Source organism: Mobula hypostoma, chromosome 28 (assembly GCF_963921235.1).
Source record: "Mobula hypostoma chromosome 28, sMobHyp1.1, whole genome shotgun sequence".
NCBI lineage: Eukaryota > Metazoa > Chordata > Chondrichthyes > Myliobatiformes > Myliobatidae > Mobula > Mobula hypostoma.
In genome coordinates this window covers 29,731,031-29,749,178 of record NC_086124.1, presented here as the reverse complement: position 1 = coordinate 29,749,178, position 18,148 = coordinate 29,731,031, and the positions used below count along the sequence as shown (strand labels likewise).

At 53.2% G+C, this 18,148-nt stretch overlaps 1 protein-coding gene across 4 annotated transcripts in view; it reads left to right on the top strand.

The window, feature by feature from the left end:
- The window catches only part of LOC134339065 (contactin-5-like), a 103,846-nt gene that overhangs the window by 73,863 nt on the left and 11,835 nt on the right, over nt 1-18,148 (top strand). For 3 of the 4 annotated variants that reach the window (XM_063035350.1, XM_063035348.1, XM_063035351.1), the window contains 6 exons: nt 431-558; nt 2,387-2,562; nt 4,440-4,563; nt 6,572-6,730; nt 10,653-10,802; nt 11,840-11,910. In XM_063035350.1, the coding sequence (XP_062891420.1) occupies nt 431-558; nt 2,387-2,562; nt 4,440-4,563; nt 6,572-6,730; nt 10,653-10,802; nt 11,840-11,910 (808 nt within the window). The remainder of the gene's footprint in view (nt 1-430; nt 559-2,386; nt 2,563-4,439; nt 4,564-6,571; nt 6,731-10,652; nt 10,803-11,839; nt 11,911-18,148) is intronic. The other variant, XM_063035349.1, reaches the window with a different exon arrangement.

Genomic DNA, 18,148 nt, shown 5'->3' with positions numbered 1-18,148 from the left:
ATTCCCTTTACTCCACTGTAATACCGATACATCTGAATTTAGTTCTCAAATTGCAGCACGAATTCTATCATATTATGATCACTGTCTCCTAAGGGTTCCTTTATCTTAAGCTCCCTGATCAAATCTAGTTCTCTATACAACACCCAGCCCTGAATAGCTGATTCTCTATTGGGCTCAACCACAAGCTGCTCTAAAAAGGCATCTTGTAGCCATTCAACAAATTCTCTCTCTTGGGATCCAAAATCAGCACCAACCTGATTTTCCCAATCTACCTGCTTATTTGAATCCCCTATGACTATCATAACATTGCCCTTTTCTATCTCCCGTTGTAACTTATGCTGCTCTGGATTTCCAGCATCTGCAGAATCTCTTGTGTTTATCCTCACTATCCCTATAACACACTCACCGATTTTCTCGTCTGTCCGTACAGGGTGAAGGTCTCAGCGGGGGGAGCCCTGAGGATTACAGCTGTCACACACGCAGATTCCGGGATGTACACCTGCAGGGCGGAGAACGTATTTGGATCATCATTGAGCACAACCACTGTCCACGTGAAAGGTAATGTCTGAACGGACTATCTGTGGGCTTCTGCTGTTATAGACATGAGAGAGCGGGAGGGATGAAAGGAGGAGGGTGATGTTACTAGTTAGGGAAAACGTCGCAATCCTGCTCAGACATGACAGACTGAGGCAAGTACCTAATAGTCAGCAGGATTTAAAGGAGCAAATTTGTAGAGATATCACAGACTGATGCAAGAAACATAAGGATGCGATAGTAGGTGATTTTAACTTTCGATATATTGACTGGGGCTCCCATATTATAAAAGGACTAGGTGGGATAGAATTTGTCTAATGTGTTCAAGAAGGTTTCCTTAATCAGTACATAGAGGTCCCAACTGGAGAGCATATTCAGTCCTGATGAAGGGTGTCGACCCGAAATGTCGAATTTTTACTTATTTCCATACATGTTGCCTGACCTTCTGAGTTCCTCCAGAATTTTGTGTGTGTATTGCTTTGGATTTCCAGCATCTGTGGACTTGCTTGTGCAATACTGGGCCTCCTATTAGGGAATAAGAGAGGGTAACAGAAATTTGTGTAGGGGAACGCTTTGCATCAAGTGATCGTAATGCCATTGTGATTACGGAGAAGGACAGGGCTGGTCCTCGAGTTGAGATTTGAATCCTAAGGGCTTCTACAGATATATTAAGAACGAAGGGTTCAGCTGAGAAAATGGCAGATAGCAGCAGTGTGAGGTGCTGCACTTTGGGAGGACCAGCCAGGGTAGGTCTTACACAGTGAGTGGTAGGGCACTGAGGAGTGTGGTAGAACAGAGATCAGGGAATACAGGTCCACAGTTCCTTGGAAGTGGTTTGGCCTTCATAAATCAATATATTGAGTACAGGAGTTGGGATGTCATGATGAAATGGTACAAGATGCTGGTGAGGCTTAATTTGGAGTATTATGTATAGTTTTGGTCACCTACATACAGGAAAGATGTTAATAAGGTTGTTGGAGCCTAGAGAAAATTTACAAGGATATTGCTGGGATCTGAGATGTAAGGAGAGGTTGAATAAGGAAAAAGAAGAGAAACTGCCATTAAACTCACGAGAGAGCACAGGCCATCAACTTTTTGCTGTCGATGTTTTTGTATCAGGCAATATCTTTTTTCCGAGGTTGAGTTGCTAGCTCGACGCTCAACCCAGCACGGAGGTAGAATTAGATAGGACTTTATTCCCTGGAGCATAGGAGAATGAGGGGAGATTTGAGAGGGGTATAGATAAGGTAAATGCAAGCAGGCTTTATCCACTGAGTTTGGGTGAGACGAGAAATAGCGGTCATAGTTAAGGGTGAAAGGTGAAATGTTGAAGGAGAACATGAGGAGAAACTTCTTCTCTCAGAGGACGTTGCAAGTGTGGAATGAGCTGGCAGTGGGTTCGATTTCACCATTTAAGAAAAGTTTGGATAAGTACATGGATGGGAGGGGTCTGGAGGGCAGTGGTTTAGGTGGAGGTTGACGGGACAAGGTAGAGCAACAGATCAGCATAGATCAGATGGTCCAAAGGGCCCGTTTCTGTCCTGTACACTTACATTTAACATTGGAGTTTTCCCTCCACACCGTCCCATCGCACACTCCCGGGGTCAGACACAGAGTGAAGCTCCCTCCACACCGTCCCATCACACACTCCCGGGGTCCGACACAGAGTGAAACTCCCTCCACACCGTCCCATCGCACACTCCCGGGGTCAGACACAGAGTGAAACTCCCTCCACACTCCCGGCTTCAGGGACAGTAATTGAGACCCACACATGAAGGTGGATGAGTGAACTAGTGGGACAGAGAGAGGTGGGACTGAGGGGCTGTGATGTTTATATAATTCTCTCCATCAGAGGCGACGGAGGTGGAACTGATCCCAGAGAGGATTGAGGTGACTGTGGCAGAAAGTGTCGTTCTGACCTGCCGTGTTACCCACGATCCCTCACTACAGCCCCAGGTTCACTGGGCCCTGGATGGGCATCCCATCGACTTCCTCACCGAGGGCAGCCACTTTGAGAGCATCCAGGCCGTGAGTATCCTTGGCACAGTGTGAAGCCTCGGCCCCTCCTGCAGTGTACTCCCCCCTCTCAGCCCCTCCCGCTGTGTACTCCCTCCTCTCGGCCCCTCCCGCAGTGTACTCCCCCTCTCGGCCCTTCCCGCAGTGTGGCGCTCCCTCCTCTCAGCCCCTCCCGCAGTGTGGCACTCCCCCCTCTCGGCCCCTCCCACAGTGTACTCCCTCCTCTCGGCCCCTCCCGCGGTGTAGCGCTCCCCCCATCTGCCCCTCCCTCAGTGTGGCGCTCCCTCCTCTCCGCCCCCCCGCAGTGTGGCGCTCCCCCCTCTCGGCCCCTCCCGCAGTGTACTCCCCCCTCTCGGCCCCTCCCGCAGTGTGGCGCTCCCCCCTCTCGGCCCCTCCCGCAGTGTACTCCCCCCTCTCGGCCCCTCCCGCAGTGTGGCGCTCCCCCCTCTCGGCCCCTCCCGCAGTGTGGTGCTCCCCCCATCGGCCCCTCCCGCTGTGTACTCCCCCCTCTCGGCCCCTCCTGCAGTGCACTCCCTCCTCTCGGCCCCTCCCGCCATGTACTCCCCCCTCTCGGCCCCTCCCACAGTGTGGCGCTCCCCCCTCTCGGCCCCTCCCTCAGTGTGGCGCTCCCCCCCCGGCCCCTCCCGCAGTGTGGCACTGCCCCCTCTTGGCCCCTCCCGCAGTGTGGCACTCCCCCCTCTCGGCCCCTCCCGCAGTGTACGCCCCCCCTCTCGGCCCCTCCCGCAGTGTGGCACTCCCCCCTCTCGGCCCCTCCCTCAGTGTGGCGCTCCCCCCCCGGCCCCTCCCGCAGTGTGGCACTGCCCCCTCTCAGCCCCTCCCGCAGTGTGGCACTCCCCCCTCTCGGCCCCTCCCGCAGTGTGGCACTCCCCCCTCTTGGCCCCTCCCACAGTGTACTCCCCCCCCCTCGGCCCCTCCCGCAGTGTGGTACTCCCCCCCCTTGGCCCCTCCCGCCGTGCACTCTCCCCTCTTGACCTCTCCCGCAGTGTGGCACTGCCCCCTCTTGGCCCCTCCCGCAGTGTGGCACTCCCCCCTCTCGGCCCCTCCCGCAGTGTGGCACTCCCCCCTCTCGGCCCCTCCCACAGTGTACGCCCCCCCCTCTCGGCCCCTCCCGCAGTGTGGCGCTCCCCCCTCTCGGCCCCTCCCTCAGTGTGGCGCTCCCCCCCCGGCCCCTCCCGCAGTGTGGCACTCCCCCCTCTCGGCCCCTCCCGCAGTGTGGCACTCCCCCCTCTCAGCCCCTCCCACAGTGTACTCCCCCCCCTCTCGGCCCCTCCCGCAGTGTGGTACTCCCCCCCCCTTGGCCCCTCCCGCCGTGCACTCTCCCCTCTTGACCTCTCCCGCAGTGTGGTACTCCCCCCCTCGGCCCCTCCCGCAGTGTGGTGCTCCCCTCTCTCGGCCCCTCCCGCAGTGTGGTGCTCCCCCCATCGGCCCCTCCCGCTGTGTACTCCCCCCTCTCGGCCCCTCCCGCAGTGCACTCCCTCCTCTCGGCCCCTCCCGCCATGTACTCCCCCCTCTCGGCCCCTCCCGCAGTGTGGCGCTCCCCCCTCTCGGCCCCTCCCGCAGTGTGGCGCTCCCCCCTCTCGGCCCCTCCCGCAGTGTGGCACTCCCCCCTCTCGGCCCCCCCCCCCAGCCATCACCCTGTCCTTGCCAAACCCTCTCCTCATCACACAGTGATCTTCCCCTCACTGACTTCCTCTCGTCGCAGCCCCCCCATCTCATCACCCCCTCTCCTCGCTGCCCCTGCTCTCCTTAACACCCCTTCTCTCCAGTCCCTCTCTTGCCACCCCTTTCCTCACTTGCCCGTCCCCTTCCCTCCTCGCTGCCCCTTCCTCCTTGTTGCCTCTCCCACACTGACCCTCCCCTCTCTTCAGCAGCAGCTCTCCTCCGCCGACCTGATGATCCGTGACGTTCAGCTCCAACACGCCGGATCCTACAGTTGCCGCGCCGAGACCCTGGCTGATTCCGCCTCGGACACCAGCAAGCTCCTGGTGCGGGGTGAGTTCCATCGCCGGGGTGGGGGGGGGGGATATTGGACTGGGGCAGGGTGTGGCACCCCACTAGGGAGGGCAGGTGATGGACGGTAGGCACTGACAGAGGGTGGTTTTCCGACTGGAGGGCAATGGTGTTCCACAGGGATCAGCCAGTCACACAGCACGTAACGCTACCCTTGGAATATAGTGCAAAGATCTGGTTGCCCTGTTAAAGGATGTGGAGGCTTTGGAGAGGGTGCAGAACAGCTTCGCCAGGATGGAGTGGAGTGTGTCGGAATGTATAGACTCGAACACGAGGCCGGACAGGCTTGGGGTGTTTTCTCTGGAGTAGCTGAGGCTCCGGGGAGATCTGAGAGATATTTATAAGACTTTGAGAGACATTAATAGGGTCAACAGCCAGTATCTTTTTGCCCAGGATCAAAATGTTGAATACGAGAGGACATGCATAGATGTTGTAGAGAGTCAGTCTTTTTCAAGAATCAGGAGTCTAATGTATTTATCGCATGTACATCGAAATATACAGTGCAATGTGTTGTCTGCGTGAACAACCAATGTACCAAAGGGTGTGCTGAGGGGCATCCCGCAAGTGTCCAGCACCAACACAGCCTACTCATAACGCTCAGCAGAACACAACAACATCAAAACGAGCCCCTTTCCTCCCTCCCACACGGTCAGGTCATCTCAGCCTCCACCCTCCAGCATTCTCAGACTCAGGATCATAAACACCGGGCCTTCGACTTCCCCAGAGGACTCGCAGAGATTCACGGACCTGGGGCTCCGGCCTTCAGGCCTCAAATTCCAGACATCTGATTCGACCTCTGGGCCTCGATCCTTGGCAGCAAACCCAGGACTCGCCAATCACTGATCGCTAGACCCTGAATTCTGGCGTCAGCCATCGTGAACCCCTAACAGAACTCCCACACGAAACTCTGTTTCGGAAACCTGCCTCCAACTTGCTGGCCTGAAAGGGGCCCTCGCCCACTCTCTGCGGTCTGACACCAGGCGTCTAATGTCCGTGTCATTGGTCTTCGAATGAGGAGCAGAGCCTTGTACTGCGGCCTGACCTCTAATTCCCCCCTAAAACCCTAACCTGACCCCCTAACTCCCTGTCTCCAAAACCATCTTTACGAACCTATCGCTTGTTTGTTATGGGCCTTGCTGTATGGCGTGGGCAATCATGGTGTTTCCAGGACCATGATTGTTCTTGGCAAATTTTTCTACAGAAGCGGTTTGCCATTGCCTTCTTCTGGGCAGCGTCTTTATAAGACGGGTGACCCCCAGCCATTATCAATACTCCTCAGAGATTATGTGCCTGGCGTCAGTTATCGCATAACCAGGACTTGTGATGTGATCACCTGCTCATACGACCATCCACCACCTGCTCCCACAGCTTCACGTGACCCTGACTGGGGGGCTAAGCAGGTGTTACACCTTGGGTGTCTGCAGGCCAGCGGAGGGAAGGAGTGCCTTACACCTCCTTTGGTAGAGACGTATCTCCACCCCGACCCTTATGAACCTACAGACAACGAAAAATAACGGAATCTGTTCTGTGACTCAATGGAGGCACCATCCCATGGTCCAAATGTCTAGACCAGAAGGGTGTGCATGGATGATGTGGAGAGTCAGAGTCTTTTTCCCCAGGGTGAAAATATCAAATTGCAGTTTAGAATGAGGGTGGGGTGGGAGAAGTTTATAAATTATTAACAGGGCAAATTTTCTTTCATGCACAGAGTGGTGGGTGTCTGGAACGCATTGCCTGTGGTGGTGATGGAGACGGACACGTGAATAAGCAAGGATTTTAGGTGTGAATCAACAGAATTGGGATTGGCATTGCAGTCAGTATGGAGATGATGGGCTGAAGGGCCTGTTTGTGCTGTTCCAGGGCATGTGGGTGGGTGGTGATCTGAGGGTTGGTAGGGTGGAGTGAGGTGGGGTTCTCCTCTGATGGACGGGACTGGGGGAGAGGGGCACCAGTGGGCACTGATGCTCCGTCTCATTCTCTCTGCCCTCAGGTCCGCCAGGAGCTCCCGGCATTGTGATTGTGGAGGAGGTATCGGCCAGCAGTGCCACACTGTCCTGGGGCAAGGCACAGGACAACCACAGCCCCATCACCCACTACAGCGTGCAGGCCCGCACCCCCTTCTCACTGGGCTGGCAGACGCTGAGGACTGGTAACTGCGTGCAAGACCAGACTTCCCCACCATGCACACCTCCACTCTCCCGTCTTTCAACCCCGCTAACTCCATCCTCCCCTTCAACCCCGCTAACTCCTCAACCTCACTAACCCCACCCTCCCCTTCAACCTCGCTAACTCCACCCTCCCCTTCAACCCCACTAACCCCACCCTCCCCTTCAACCCCGCTAACTCCATCCTCCCCTTCAACCCCGCTAACTCCACTCAACCCCACTAACCCCACCCTCCCCTTCAACCCCGCTAACTCCACTCAACCCCACTAACCCCACCCTCCCCTTCAACCCCGCTAACTTCATCCTCCCCTTCAACCTCGCTAACTCCACCCTCCCCTTCAACCTCGCTAACTCCACCCTCCCCTTCAACCCCACTAACCCCACCCTCCCCTTCAACCCCGCTAACTCCATCCTCCCCTTCAACCCCGCTAACTCCATCTTCCCCTTCAACCCCGCTAACTCCACCCTCCCCTTCAACCCCACTAACCCCATCCTCCCCTTCAACCCCGCTAACTCCACCTTCCCCTTCAACCCCACCCTCCCCTTCAACCCCGCTAACTCCACCTTCCCCTTCAACCCCGCTAACTTCACACTCCACTCTAATCCAGCTAACTTCCCCCTGCACTCCAACCCCAATCCCACTAACTCCATCCTCCCCTTCAACCCCGCTAACTCCACTCAACCCCACTAACCCCACCCTCCCCTTCAACCCCGCTAACTTCATCCTCCCCTTCAACCCCGCTAACTCCACCCTCCCCTTCAACCCCACTAACCCCACCCTCCCCTTCAACCCCACTAACTCCATCCTCCCCTTCAACCCCGCTAACTCCACCTTCCCCTTCAACCCCGCTAACTCCACCCTCCCCTTCAACCCCGCTAACTTCACACTCCACTCTAATCCAGCTAACTTCACCCTGCACTCCAACCCCAATCCCACTAACTCCACCCTCCACTCCAATCCTGCTAACTCCTCCGTCTCTTTCCCATCATCCACCCTACCCATCCCCTTCAAACCCTCTAACCCATCATCTCCCAGGCCCTGCCCAACCCTTGCACCTCAATTCACTTCCCCCAGTCACTGTCCCCCTCTCTTCTTCCATCTGTCCCTGCTTCCCCCCCACTCTCCCCTTTGCTCCTCTCTACCTCTCATCCCCTTCCCTTTTGCTCCCACCTCTCTCCCCGACCTACCCTCTAACCCCTCCTTTCTCCATCCTTCCCCCTCCTCTCTGTACCCCTCTCACCCACCCCTCCCTTCCTCTTTCCGTTTGCCTGTCACATGGGAGTAGAGATTTGGCGGCTAAGGGGTGAAGATGTGGTTCTGGGTTTGGACCGTTCGCTGGAATGGAGGGATGGTGTGATTGGGAAATTTGGCCTGGGCCAGAAGGCTGGAGTAGGGGTGGGGTGGAGATTCTGGGCAAATGGGATACAGGAGGGGTCTCAAAGCAGTGGGTGGGTGATGCTCTTTGGGAGAAGGTGGTGTCTTGGACAGAAACTAATGGGTGGGGGATGCAGGTGCTTTACAGAAGGGTATGGGTGTGGGTGAGGGTGTTGGTGGGTTTTGGGAGTGAGCTGCAACTCAGTAGCACCAGGTGTAACACCTTGTTGTGTATCTCTGTCTGTGTCTCTGCGTCTGTCTGGATGTGTGTCTCTGTGTCTTTGTCTCTCTGTGTCCATGTCTAATTCGGCGTGTGTGTGTGTGTGTGTGTGTGTGTGTGTGTGTGTGTGAGACCATGTGTCTGTGTCTCTGAATATGAATCTCTGCTTCTGTCTGGACCTGTCTCTCTCCATGTCCATTTCTCGCTGTGTACCTGTGTCTGTGTCTCTCTGTTTATGTATCTGCTTCTGTCTGGACGTGTCTCTCCGTGTCCGTGTCTATTTCTCTCTGTGTCCCTGTGTCTGTGTCTCTCTGTTTATGTATCTGCTTCTGTCTGGACGTGTCTTTCCGTGTCCGTGTCTATTTCTCTCTGTGTCCCTGTGTCTGTGTCTCTCTGTTTATGTATCTGCTTCTGTCTGGACGTGTCTCTCCGTGTCCGTGTCTATTTCTCTCTGTGTCCCTGTGTCTGTGTCTCTCTGTTTATGTATCTGCTTCTGCCTGGACGTGTCTCTCCGCGTCCGTGTCTATTTCTCTCTGTGTCCCTGTGTCTGTGTCTCTCTGTTTATGTATCTGCTTCTGTCTGGACGTGTCTCTCCGTGTCCGTGTCTATTTCTCTCTGTGTCCCTGCGTCTGTGTCTCTCTGTTTATGTATCTGCTTCTGTCTGGACGTGTCTCTCTCTGTGTCCGTGTCTATTTCTCTCTGTGTCCCTGTGTCTGTGTCTCTCTGTTTATGTATCTGCTTCTGTCTGGACGTGTCTCTCCGTGTCCGTGTCTATTTCTCTCTGTGTCCCTGTGTCTGTGTCTCTCTGTTTATGTATCTGCTTCTGTCTGGACGTGTCTCTCCGTGTCCGTGTCTATTTCTCTCTGTGTCCCTGTGTCTGTGTCTCTCTGTTTATGTATCTGCTTCTGTCTGGACGTGTCTCTCCGCGTCCGTGTCTATTTCTCTCTGTGTCCCTGTGTCTGTGTCTCTCTGTTTATGTATCTGCTTCTGTCTGGACGTGTCTCTCCGTGTCCGTGTCTATTTCTCTCTGTGTCCCTGTGTCTGTGTCTCTCTGTTTATGTATCTGCTTCTGTCTGGACATGTCTCTCTCTGTGTCCGTGTCTATTTCTCTCTGTGTCCCTGTGTCTGTGTCTCTCTGTTTATGTATCTGCTTCTGTCTGGACGTGTCTCTCCGTGTCCGTGTCTATTTCTCTCTGTGTCCCTGTGTCTGTGTCTCTCTGTTTATGTATCTGCTTCTGTCTGGACGTGTCTCTCTGTGTCCGTGTCTATTTCTCTCTGTGTCCCTGTGTCTGTGTCTCTCTGTTTATGTATCTGCTTCTGTCTGGACGTATCTCTCCATGTCCGTGTCTATTTCTCTCTGTGTCCCTGTGTCTGTGTCTCTCTGTTTATGTATCTGCTTCTGTCTGGACGTGTCTCTCTCTGTGTCCGTGTCTATTTCTCTCTGTGTCCCTGTGTCTGTGTCTCTGTTTATGTATCTGCTTCTGTCTGGACGTGTCTCTCTCTGTGTCCGTGTCTATTTCTCTCTGTGTCCCTGTGTCTGTGTCTCTCTGTTTATGTATCTGCTTCTGTCTGGACGTGTCTCTCTCTGTGTCCGTGTCTATTTCTCTCTGTGTCCCTGTGTCTGTGTCTCTGTTTATGTATCTGCTTCTGTCTGGACGTGTCTCTCCGTGTCCGTGTCTATTTCTCTCTGTGTCCCTGTGTCTGTGTCTCTCCGTGTCCCTGTCTATTTCTCTCTGTGTCCCTGTGTCTGTGTCTCTCTGTTTATGTATCTGCTTCTGTCTGGACGTGTCTCTCCGTGTCCGTGTCTATTTCTCTCTGTGTCCCTGTGTCTGTGTCTCTCTGTTTATGTATCTGCTTCTGTCTGGATGTGTCTCTCTCTGTGTCCGTGTCTATTTCTCTCTGTGTCCCTGTGTCTGTGTCTCTCTCTGTGTCCGTGTCTATTTCTCTCCGTGTCCGTGTCTATCTCTCTCTCTGTGTCCCTGTGTCTGTGTCTCTCTGTTTATGTATCTGCTTCTGTCTGGACGTGTCTCTCTCTGTGTCCGTGTCTATTTCTCTCTGTGTCCCTGTGTCTGTGTCTCTCTCTGTGTCCGTGTCTGTGTCTCTCCGTGTCCGTGTCTATTTCTCTCTGTGTCCGTGTGTCTGTGTCTCTCTGTTTATGTATCTGCTTCTGTCTGGACGTGTCTCTCTCTGTGTCCGTGTCTATTTCTCTCTGTGTCCCTGTGTCTGTGTCTCTCTCTGTGTCCGTGTCTGTGTCTCTCCGTGTCCGTGTCTATCTCTCTCTCTCTCTGTGTCCGTGTGTGTACGCGGATAGTGCCGGAGACCATCACTGGTGAGCTGGAGTCAGCCATGGCCACTGCCCTCCACCCCTGGGTCGACTACGAGTTCCGGGTGGTCGCGACCAACGTCATTGGGACAGGGGATCCCAGTGCCCCCTCCCGTGTAGTCCGCACGCAGGAAGCAGGTAAGCAATGAGGGATACCAAATCTGTGTTCGCCTAACCGTCCTGTCCACCCGTCCCCTCACATCCACACCTCTTTCCTCTCATCCACCCCACCGTCCAACCCTCTCCCCTTCTCCCCCAAAACTCCTGTCCACCCCTCTCCCTCTTCCTCCCTGTCTGCCCCTCCCCTTCTGTGAACCCCTCTCCATCATTCAGTGTGTGGGTGTCTGTGTTCCTGTCCCTCTCTCACCTTGATCTGCTCCCCCACCCTGCTCTGTCTGTCTGTGTGTGGGTGTTTGTCCCGGGTCAGTACCTCCCCCACCCTGCTCTATCGGTCTGTGTTGGGTGTTTGCCCCGGGTCAGTACCCCCACCCACCCTGCCCTGTCTGTCTGTCTGTGTGAGGGTGTTTGTGTGTGGGTCAGTACCTCCACCACCCTGCTCTGTCTGTCTGTATGTGGGTGTTTGTCCCGGGTCAGTACCTCCCCCACCCTGCTGTCTGTCTGTGTGTGGGTGTTTGCCCCGGGTCAGTACCCCACCCACCCTGCCCTGTCTGTCTGTGGGTGTTTGTCCCGGGTCAGTACCCCCACCCACCCTGCCCTGTCTGTCTGTCTGTGTGAGGGTGTTTGTGTGTGGGTCAGTACCTCCACCACCCTGCTCTGTCTGTCTGTATGTGGGTGTTTGTCCCGGGTCAGTACCTCCCCCACCCTGCTGTCTGTCTGTGTGTGGGTGTTTGTCCTGGGTCAGTTACCCTCCACCCTGCTCTGTCTGTCTGTATGTGGGTGTTTGTCCCGGGTCAGTACCTCCCCCACCCTGCTGTCTGTGTGTGTGTGTGGGTGTTTGTCCCGGGTCAGTTACCCCCCCAACCCTGCTCTGTCTGTCTGTGGGTGTTTGTGTGTGGGTCAGTACCTCCCCCACCCTGCTCTGTCTGTTTGTGGGTGTTTGTCCTGGGTCAGTACCCCCACCCACCCTGCTCTGTCTGTCTGTGTGTGGGTGTTTGTCCCGGGTCAGTGCCCCACCCCGCACCGCACTGATTCTGATCTCCTCCCCCCTCCCCCAGTTCCTTCGGTGGCGCCGGCCAACGTGAGCGGTGGAGGAGGTCGACGAGGGGAGCTGGTCATCACCTGGGAGGTAAGCCTCACACCGACAGCACCCTCACCCCCACTCCCCCCCTTGAATGTGGGTAGGATCAGGCTTGACATCAGGGTGGGGACGTAGGAGAGGGGCAGAAGAGGAGGGGTAAGGGTAGGGGGCTGAACCACTCACCTCCTTCACATTCCCTTCCCGGTGACACAGCCCCACCCTCAGACCCCAACCAACTCCTGCGCCCTCTCTCTCTGTTATTCAAGTAGCGTAATTCCCACAGTGATTTGGATACCACTGCTCCTGTTTTCACTGACTTACCTATGGCCCGTTACGCCACTGGCATTTAGGACAGCAATGAAGGTCCTCCATATCTGGCACTGTTCATCGTGTCAGTAGCTTCCTCTCGGTTTCTGGTACTGACAGTCACGCAAGTCCCAGCTGGAGACTCAGGAACACCATCGCATTCAGATGTAGAAGGATTCTTCATTGCTATTTCTGTTACAATTTTGTCTGACTAGTCAGGGTTGTTAGCCCTGAGCTGAACCCCCAAACATGGAGCACTGGTGGACCACTCTTAGTCTGGCCTCTACCCTTTGACCTGTTTGGCATGGGTGACCCTACCAACAGCCAAAGCATAAAGCCCTGACTCCAGCCAGCATAGCTCTCCGGGTCACTGAAGCATCAAGACTCCAATCCCCAAAGACAAGTTTGTGTTGGAGGCCGTTGTTTTCAGAATCAGGTTTTTTACCACTGACATATAGTATGTGTGAAATTTGTTCTTTCATGGCAGCAGTACAGTGCTTAAAAATTACCGAGTTAAAATAAAAATAAACGGTGTGAAAGAGGAATTGAAAGCTCCTGTTCACGGGTTCATGGATCTGACGGATCAGAAATTGGACAGTAGAGGGGAAGAAACTGTTCCTGAATCATTGAGTATTTGTCTTCACGCTTCTGTACCTCCTCCCTGATTGTAGCAATGGAAGAGGGCATGTCCTGGATAGTCATAGTCATAGTAGTAATACTTTATTGATCCTGGGGGAAATTGGTTTTCGTTACAGTTGCACCATAAATAATAAATAGTAATAAAACCATAAATAGTTAAATAGTAATATGTAAGTTATGCCAGGAAATAAGTCCAGGACCAGCCTATTGGCTCAGGGTGTCTGACCCTCCAAGGGAGGAGTTGTAAAGTTTGATGGCCACAGGCAGGAATGACTTCCTATGACGCTCTGTGCTGCAGCTCGGTGGAATGAGTCTCTGGCTGAATGTATTCCTGTGCCCAACCAGTACGTTATGTAGTGGATGGGAGACATTGTCCAAGATGGCATGCAACTTAGACAGCATTCTCTTTTCAGACACCACCGTCAGAGAGTCCAGTTCCATCCCCACAACATCACTAGGGATGTTCTCCATTATATCCACACTGACCCCCTGGATAGTGAGGGTCCTTAATGATGGATGTCGCCTTCGTGAGAAATTGCCTTTTGAAGATGTCCTAGGTGGAGCTGGTTGAGTTCACAAGCCTCTGCAATTTCTTCCCACCCTGTGCATTGGCCCCTCCATGTCACTTTCTAGAGTAAACATAGAATATTACAACACAGTACAGGCTGATGTTGCCCACCCATTCCTCCATTTTACTATCAAATTTGTTCAGATCTAAGAGTCTCTTAAATGCCATTAATGTATCTGCCTCGGCCACCACTTCTGGCAGGGCTGTTCCACTCTGTGTAATAAAAAACCCCAACTCTGACACCTCGCTATACTTTCCTGCAAGACACTCACAGATTTCTACAGATGGACTGTGGAGAGTTTTTGGTATTGGGGGTGGGGTGCAACTGCACAGGATCGAAAGAAGCTACAGAGACTTGTAAACTTAGTCAGCTCCTTCAAGGACACTAGCCCCCATAGTTTCCAGGAAATCTTTAAGGAGCATCCATCATCAGGGAGCCCCATCACCCAGGACTTGGCTTGCTCTCATTTCGACCATCACTGGGGGAGGGGCAGGGGGGTCATTCCTTGACCTCCACCATCTTCTCAGGGTCAGTCGTCACTCCCACACTCGCCACGTGCCTCAGGAACTTCATCTGGTGGCGTAGCAGCCAGCATTTTGCGGGACTGAGGCACAGGTTTGCCTGACGGATGGCAGTGAAGGCCTCTTCCAAGTTTCGCAGGGCATCATCAGAAACGACAGGGTGCACCAGGAGATCGTCCAAGTAGACGACACACCGACTCCGGGGAACGTGGGCCGGCACCTCCTTCATCGGTCTCTCGAAGGTGGCCGGGACCTAACACAGGCCATACAGCATTACCTGGAAGTGTCCCAGCCCTTGACCAGAGCCGGGCTTTCAGGGCCCGTTCAACCTGCCAGTAGCCACTGCGGAGAGCAAGAGAGCTGAAGCAGGTTGAAACCACGATACAGTCCAGGCATCATCAATTCAGGGAAGTGGGAAAGAGACCTTCTGGATCACGGTATTGAGATGGCAGTCTACGTAGAACCACCACAACCCGTCTTCCTTCCTGACCAACACCACTGGGTCTGACCATGGGCTTGTCTGAGGACTCGATGGTGCCAGTCGCTGGCATCTCTTTGATCCACTGCCTGGCGTTTGGCAAGGACCAGGCAACGGGGCCGAATGACAGGCTGGGAGTCCCCGGTGTTAATGTGGTGTTGGACAAGCCTGGTGGGCCTGCAGTTCTCCTCCCGAGCTGCGAAGACGTCGAGATGCTGGCCCAGGAGGTCTTCCGGCCGCCGCCGCTGACCCTGATCCTCACTGCCACAGCCCTCCTACTGCCTGGTCTCAAAGGAGGACGCAACAGTCGTGCTGCCCGTGTCGACGCGCCGCTCCGACGCGGTTCGTGTTGGGGAGGACATCCAGACGGATGACGGTGATGGCTGACCCCCGAGTCCACCAATGCACGGCACCTGATGCCGTCCACCACCTTCGAGAGACCGATGGAGAGGGTGCTGGCTCACATTCCGCGGAGGTGGCTACAGGGTGGAGGTGGGGATTCTGCTGGAGGACTTGGGCTAAAACTGCTTCTGTCCTCTTCCCTTCGGCCAGCAATGATGGTGATTTCAGGCGAATATGCTCAGGTGTCAGCACCTTCACAATGGCGTGGAGGGCAAGCTCTTCCTAGGCCACGGGAGGGAGCTGGGGGTAGCCATGCTGAGCACAGTGGTGGAGATCTACTGCAAATGTCCCAGGCTTTCTCCCACCTGGCGCTGCCTGCTGCCCAGTTCTTCCCTCAATGCTTCCTCCGATGGCCTTTGCTTGAAACGCTGCCCCAGCACTGCCATGAGGGCCCTGTAGTTGTGTTGCAAGACAGTCCTGTCCAGTGCCAGGGCAAAGTGCACCATGGCCTCGGTGGGGCCATGGGGCAAGTTTGCCTTGTGCAAGGTAGGGCTCCAAGCGGCTGGTACCATTGTATCTGGGCACCTTCAGGGTGGACCTTGTAGCGTGAATTACTGAGGCCCGTTGGTCTTCCTCTTGCTCCAGCAGTGTCGAAGGTGTCTGCCATGTTGCCCGTCCTCCCGTGGCTGCCGTATCTTGGATTTTCCAGTGCGTTCACAGGGGAAGTGGGTGATGTGCTCCGCTGTGTCCCTTTGGCTGGGCCCCCTGGGTACACATACCCCGTTGGGGTTCCTTGGAAGGCATGATGTTTGGTCCCCAGGTTCTCCCTCCGGGTCAACGTCCCGTCTTTGGGATCCCGGCCCGCGAATGTGGGGGAGGCATACCATTTGGTCCCTCGATTTATTCCCTGGGTTTTCAGGTATTCTATCCAACATCGTAGCTCTTCAATCTCGCCGTCAATTCCTAATCCCACTCTTGACACCAACGTGGCGAGCATCTGGCCCATAATGACAGACGAGGAAGTTCGTTTAACTCAACAACCGTTTTATTGTGATGAACACAAAAGCAGATCTGATGTTATGACCTGGGGAGAGAACTGCTCAGTCTCATACAGACAGGGGAGGTGATTATCACACACCCCGGTTACAGTCAGGGTGACCCACAAACACACATGCAAATACTGTATAACCCAAGCTAACATGTAACAATAAATTAACTTGAACATCCCACCATAATCCCACAAAAGTATTTTACACAAGAACAATAAATAGTGCTGGTCATTAGCAGTGTTGACCACGCGCGTGTGAGAGTGAGGGAGCGAGAGAGAAAGAGAAAGAAAAATATTCACCCCCACCCTCCCCGGGAAGTTTTCAAGTTCGTTTTACACTATGGAATTTTTGTGGATTTGATTTGGCTTTTAGACACTGATCAACAGATAAAGGCTTCTTCACGTCAAAATGAAAACAGATCTCTACAAAGTGACCTAAATTAATTACAAATATAAAACGCAAAATAACTGATTGCATAAGTATTCACCCCCATACATGACACACCAAATCAATCCAATTAGTTTTAGAAGTCACATAATTAGTTAAATGGAGATCTGTTTTTGGAGACCTGTGTGCAGTCAAGGTGTTTCAAATGCTTGTGGTAAAAAAACACCTGTATCTGGAAGGTCCAACTGCTGGTGAGCCAGTATCCGGGCAAAAACTACACTATGAAGACAAAAGAACTCTCCAAGCAACTACGCAAAAAGGTGATTGAAAGGCACAAATCAGGAGATGGATACAAGAAAATTTCCAACTAACTGAACATCCCTTGGAGTATAGTTAAGTCAATCATCAAGAAATGGAAATATGGCACGGCTGTAAACCTGACCAGATCAGGCTGTCCTCAAAAACAGAGTGACCGTGCAAAAAGGGGATTAGTGAGGGAGGCCACCAAGAGACCTTGACAAATCTGGGGGAGATACAGATGGCTGAGATGGGAGAGACTGCGCATACAGTAACTGTTGCCCGGGTGCTTCACCAGTCACAGCTTTATGGAGACTGGCAAAGAGGAAGCCACTGTTGAAAAAAACCTCGCAAGAAATCTTAGCTAGAGTTTGCCAGAAGGCATGTGAGAGACTCCGAAGTCAGCTGGAAATAGGTTCTATGGTCTGATGAAATCAAAATTGAGCTTTTTGGCTATCTGACTAAACGCTAAGCCAAACACTGCACCATCCCTACTGTGAAGCATGGTGGGGGCTGCATCATGCTGTGGGGATGCTTCACTGCAGCAGGAACTGGGAGGCTTGTGAAGGTAGAGGGTAAAATGAATGCAGCAAAATACAGGGAAATCCTGGAGGAAAACCTGATGCAGTCTGCAAGAGAACTGCGACTTGGGAGAAGATGTGTTTTCCAGCAAGACAATGACCCCAAGGATAAAGCCAAAACTACACAGGAATGGCTTAAAAGCAATAAAGCTGATGTCCTGGAGTGCCTCAGTCTGATTGAGAATTTGTGGCTGGACTTGAAAAGGGCTGTTCACTCACAATCCCCATGCAATCTGACAGAGATTGAGCAGTTTTGTAAAGAAGGATGGGGAAAAATTGCAGTGTCCAGATGTGCAAAGCTGATAGAGACCTATCCACACAGACTCAAGCTGTAATTGCTGCCAAAGGGGTATCTACTAAATACTGACTTGAAAGGGGTGAATACTTATACAATGAATTAATTTGTGTTTTATATTTGTAATTAATTTAGATAATTTTGTAGAGATCTGTTTTCACTTTGACACGAAAGTCTTTTTCTGTTGATCAGTGTCAAAAACAGCCAAGTACTGTACTATATATATTTATATATACATAAACACAGACACCTGCTGTAAATCACAGCTTTTCTTTCTCTATCACTCTGTATTGCACTGTACCACTGCCACAAAGTTAGCACATTTCATTGCATATGCCAGTGATACTAAACCTGATTCTGATCACCTTAAAATTATATCCCCTTGTATTCACTATTTCCACCCTGAGTAAAAAGTCTCTGGCTGTCCACTTGATCTATGCCTCTGATCAGCTTGTAAACCTCTATCAAGTCACCTCTCATCCTCCGTCACTCGAAAGAGAAAAGCCCTAGCTCGTTCAACCTCTCTTCATAATCCAGGCAGCATCCCGATCAATCTCCTCTGCATCCCCTCTGAATAAGACAACCTCTCCTCCTCGGGTATGCTGTCTAATTGAGATGGCATCTCCTGAACATGTTCTCGATGCTGGGGAGGCTAGTGCCCATGATGGAGTGGCTGAGTTTATAACCCTCAGAAGCTTTTCCCGATCCTGTGAGGCGGTCCCTCCGTACCAGATGGAGATGCAACCAGTCAGAATGCTCTCCATGGTGCATCTGTACTAACTTGCTGAACTTATCGTTGCCATTTACACCACTAAACCCAGG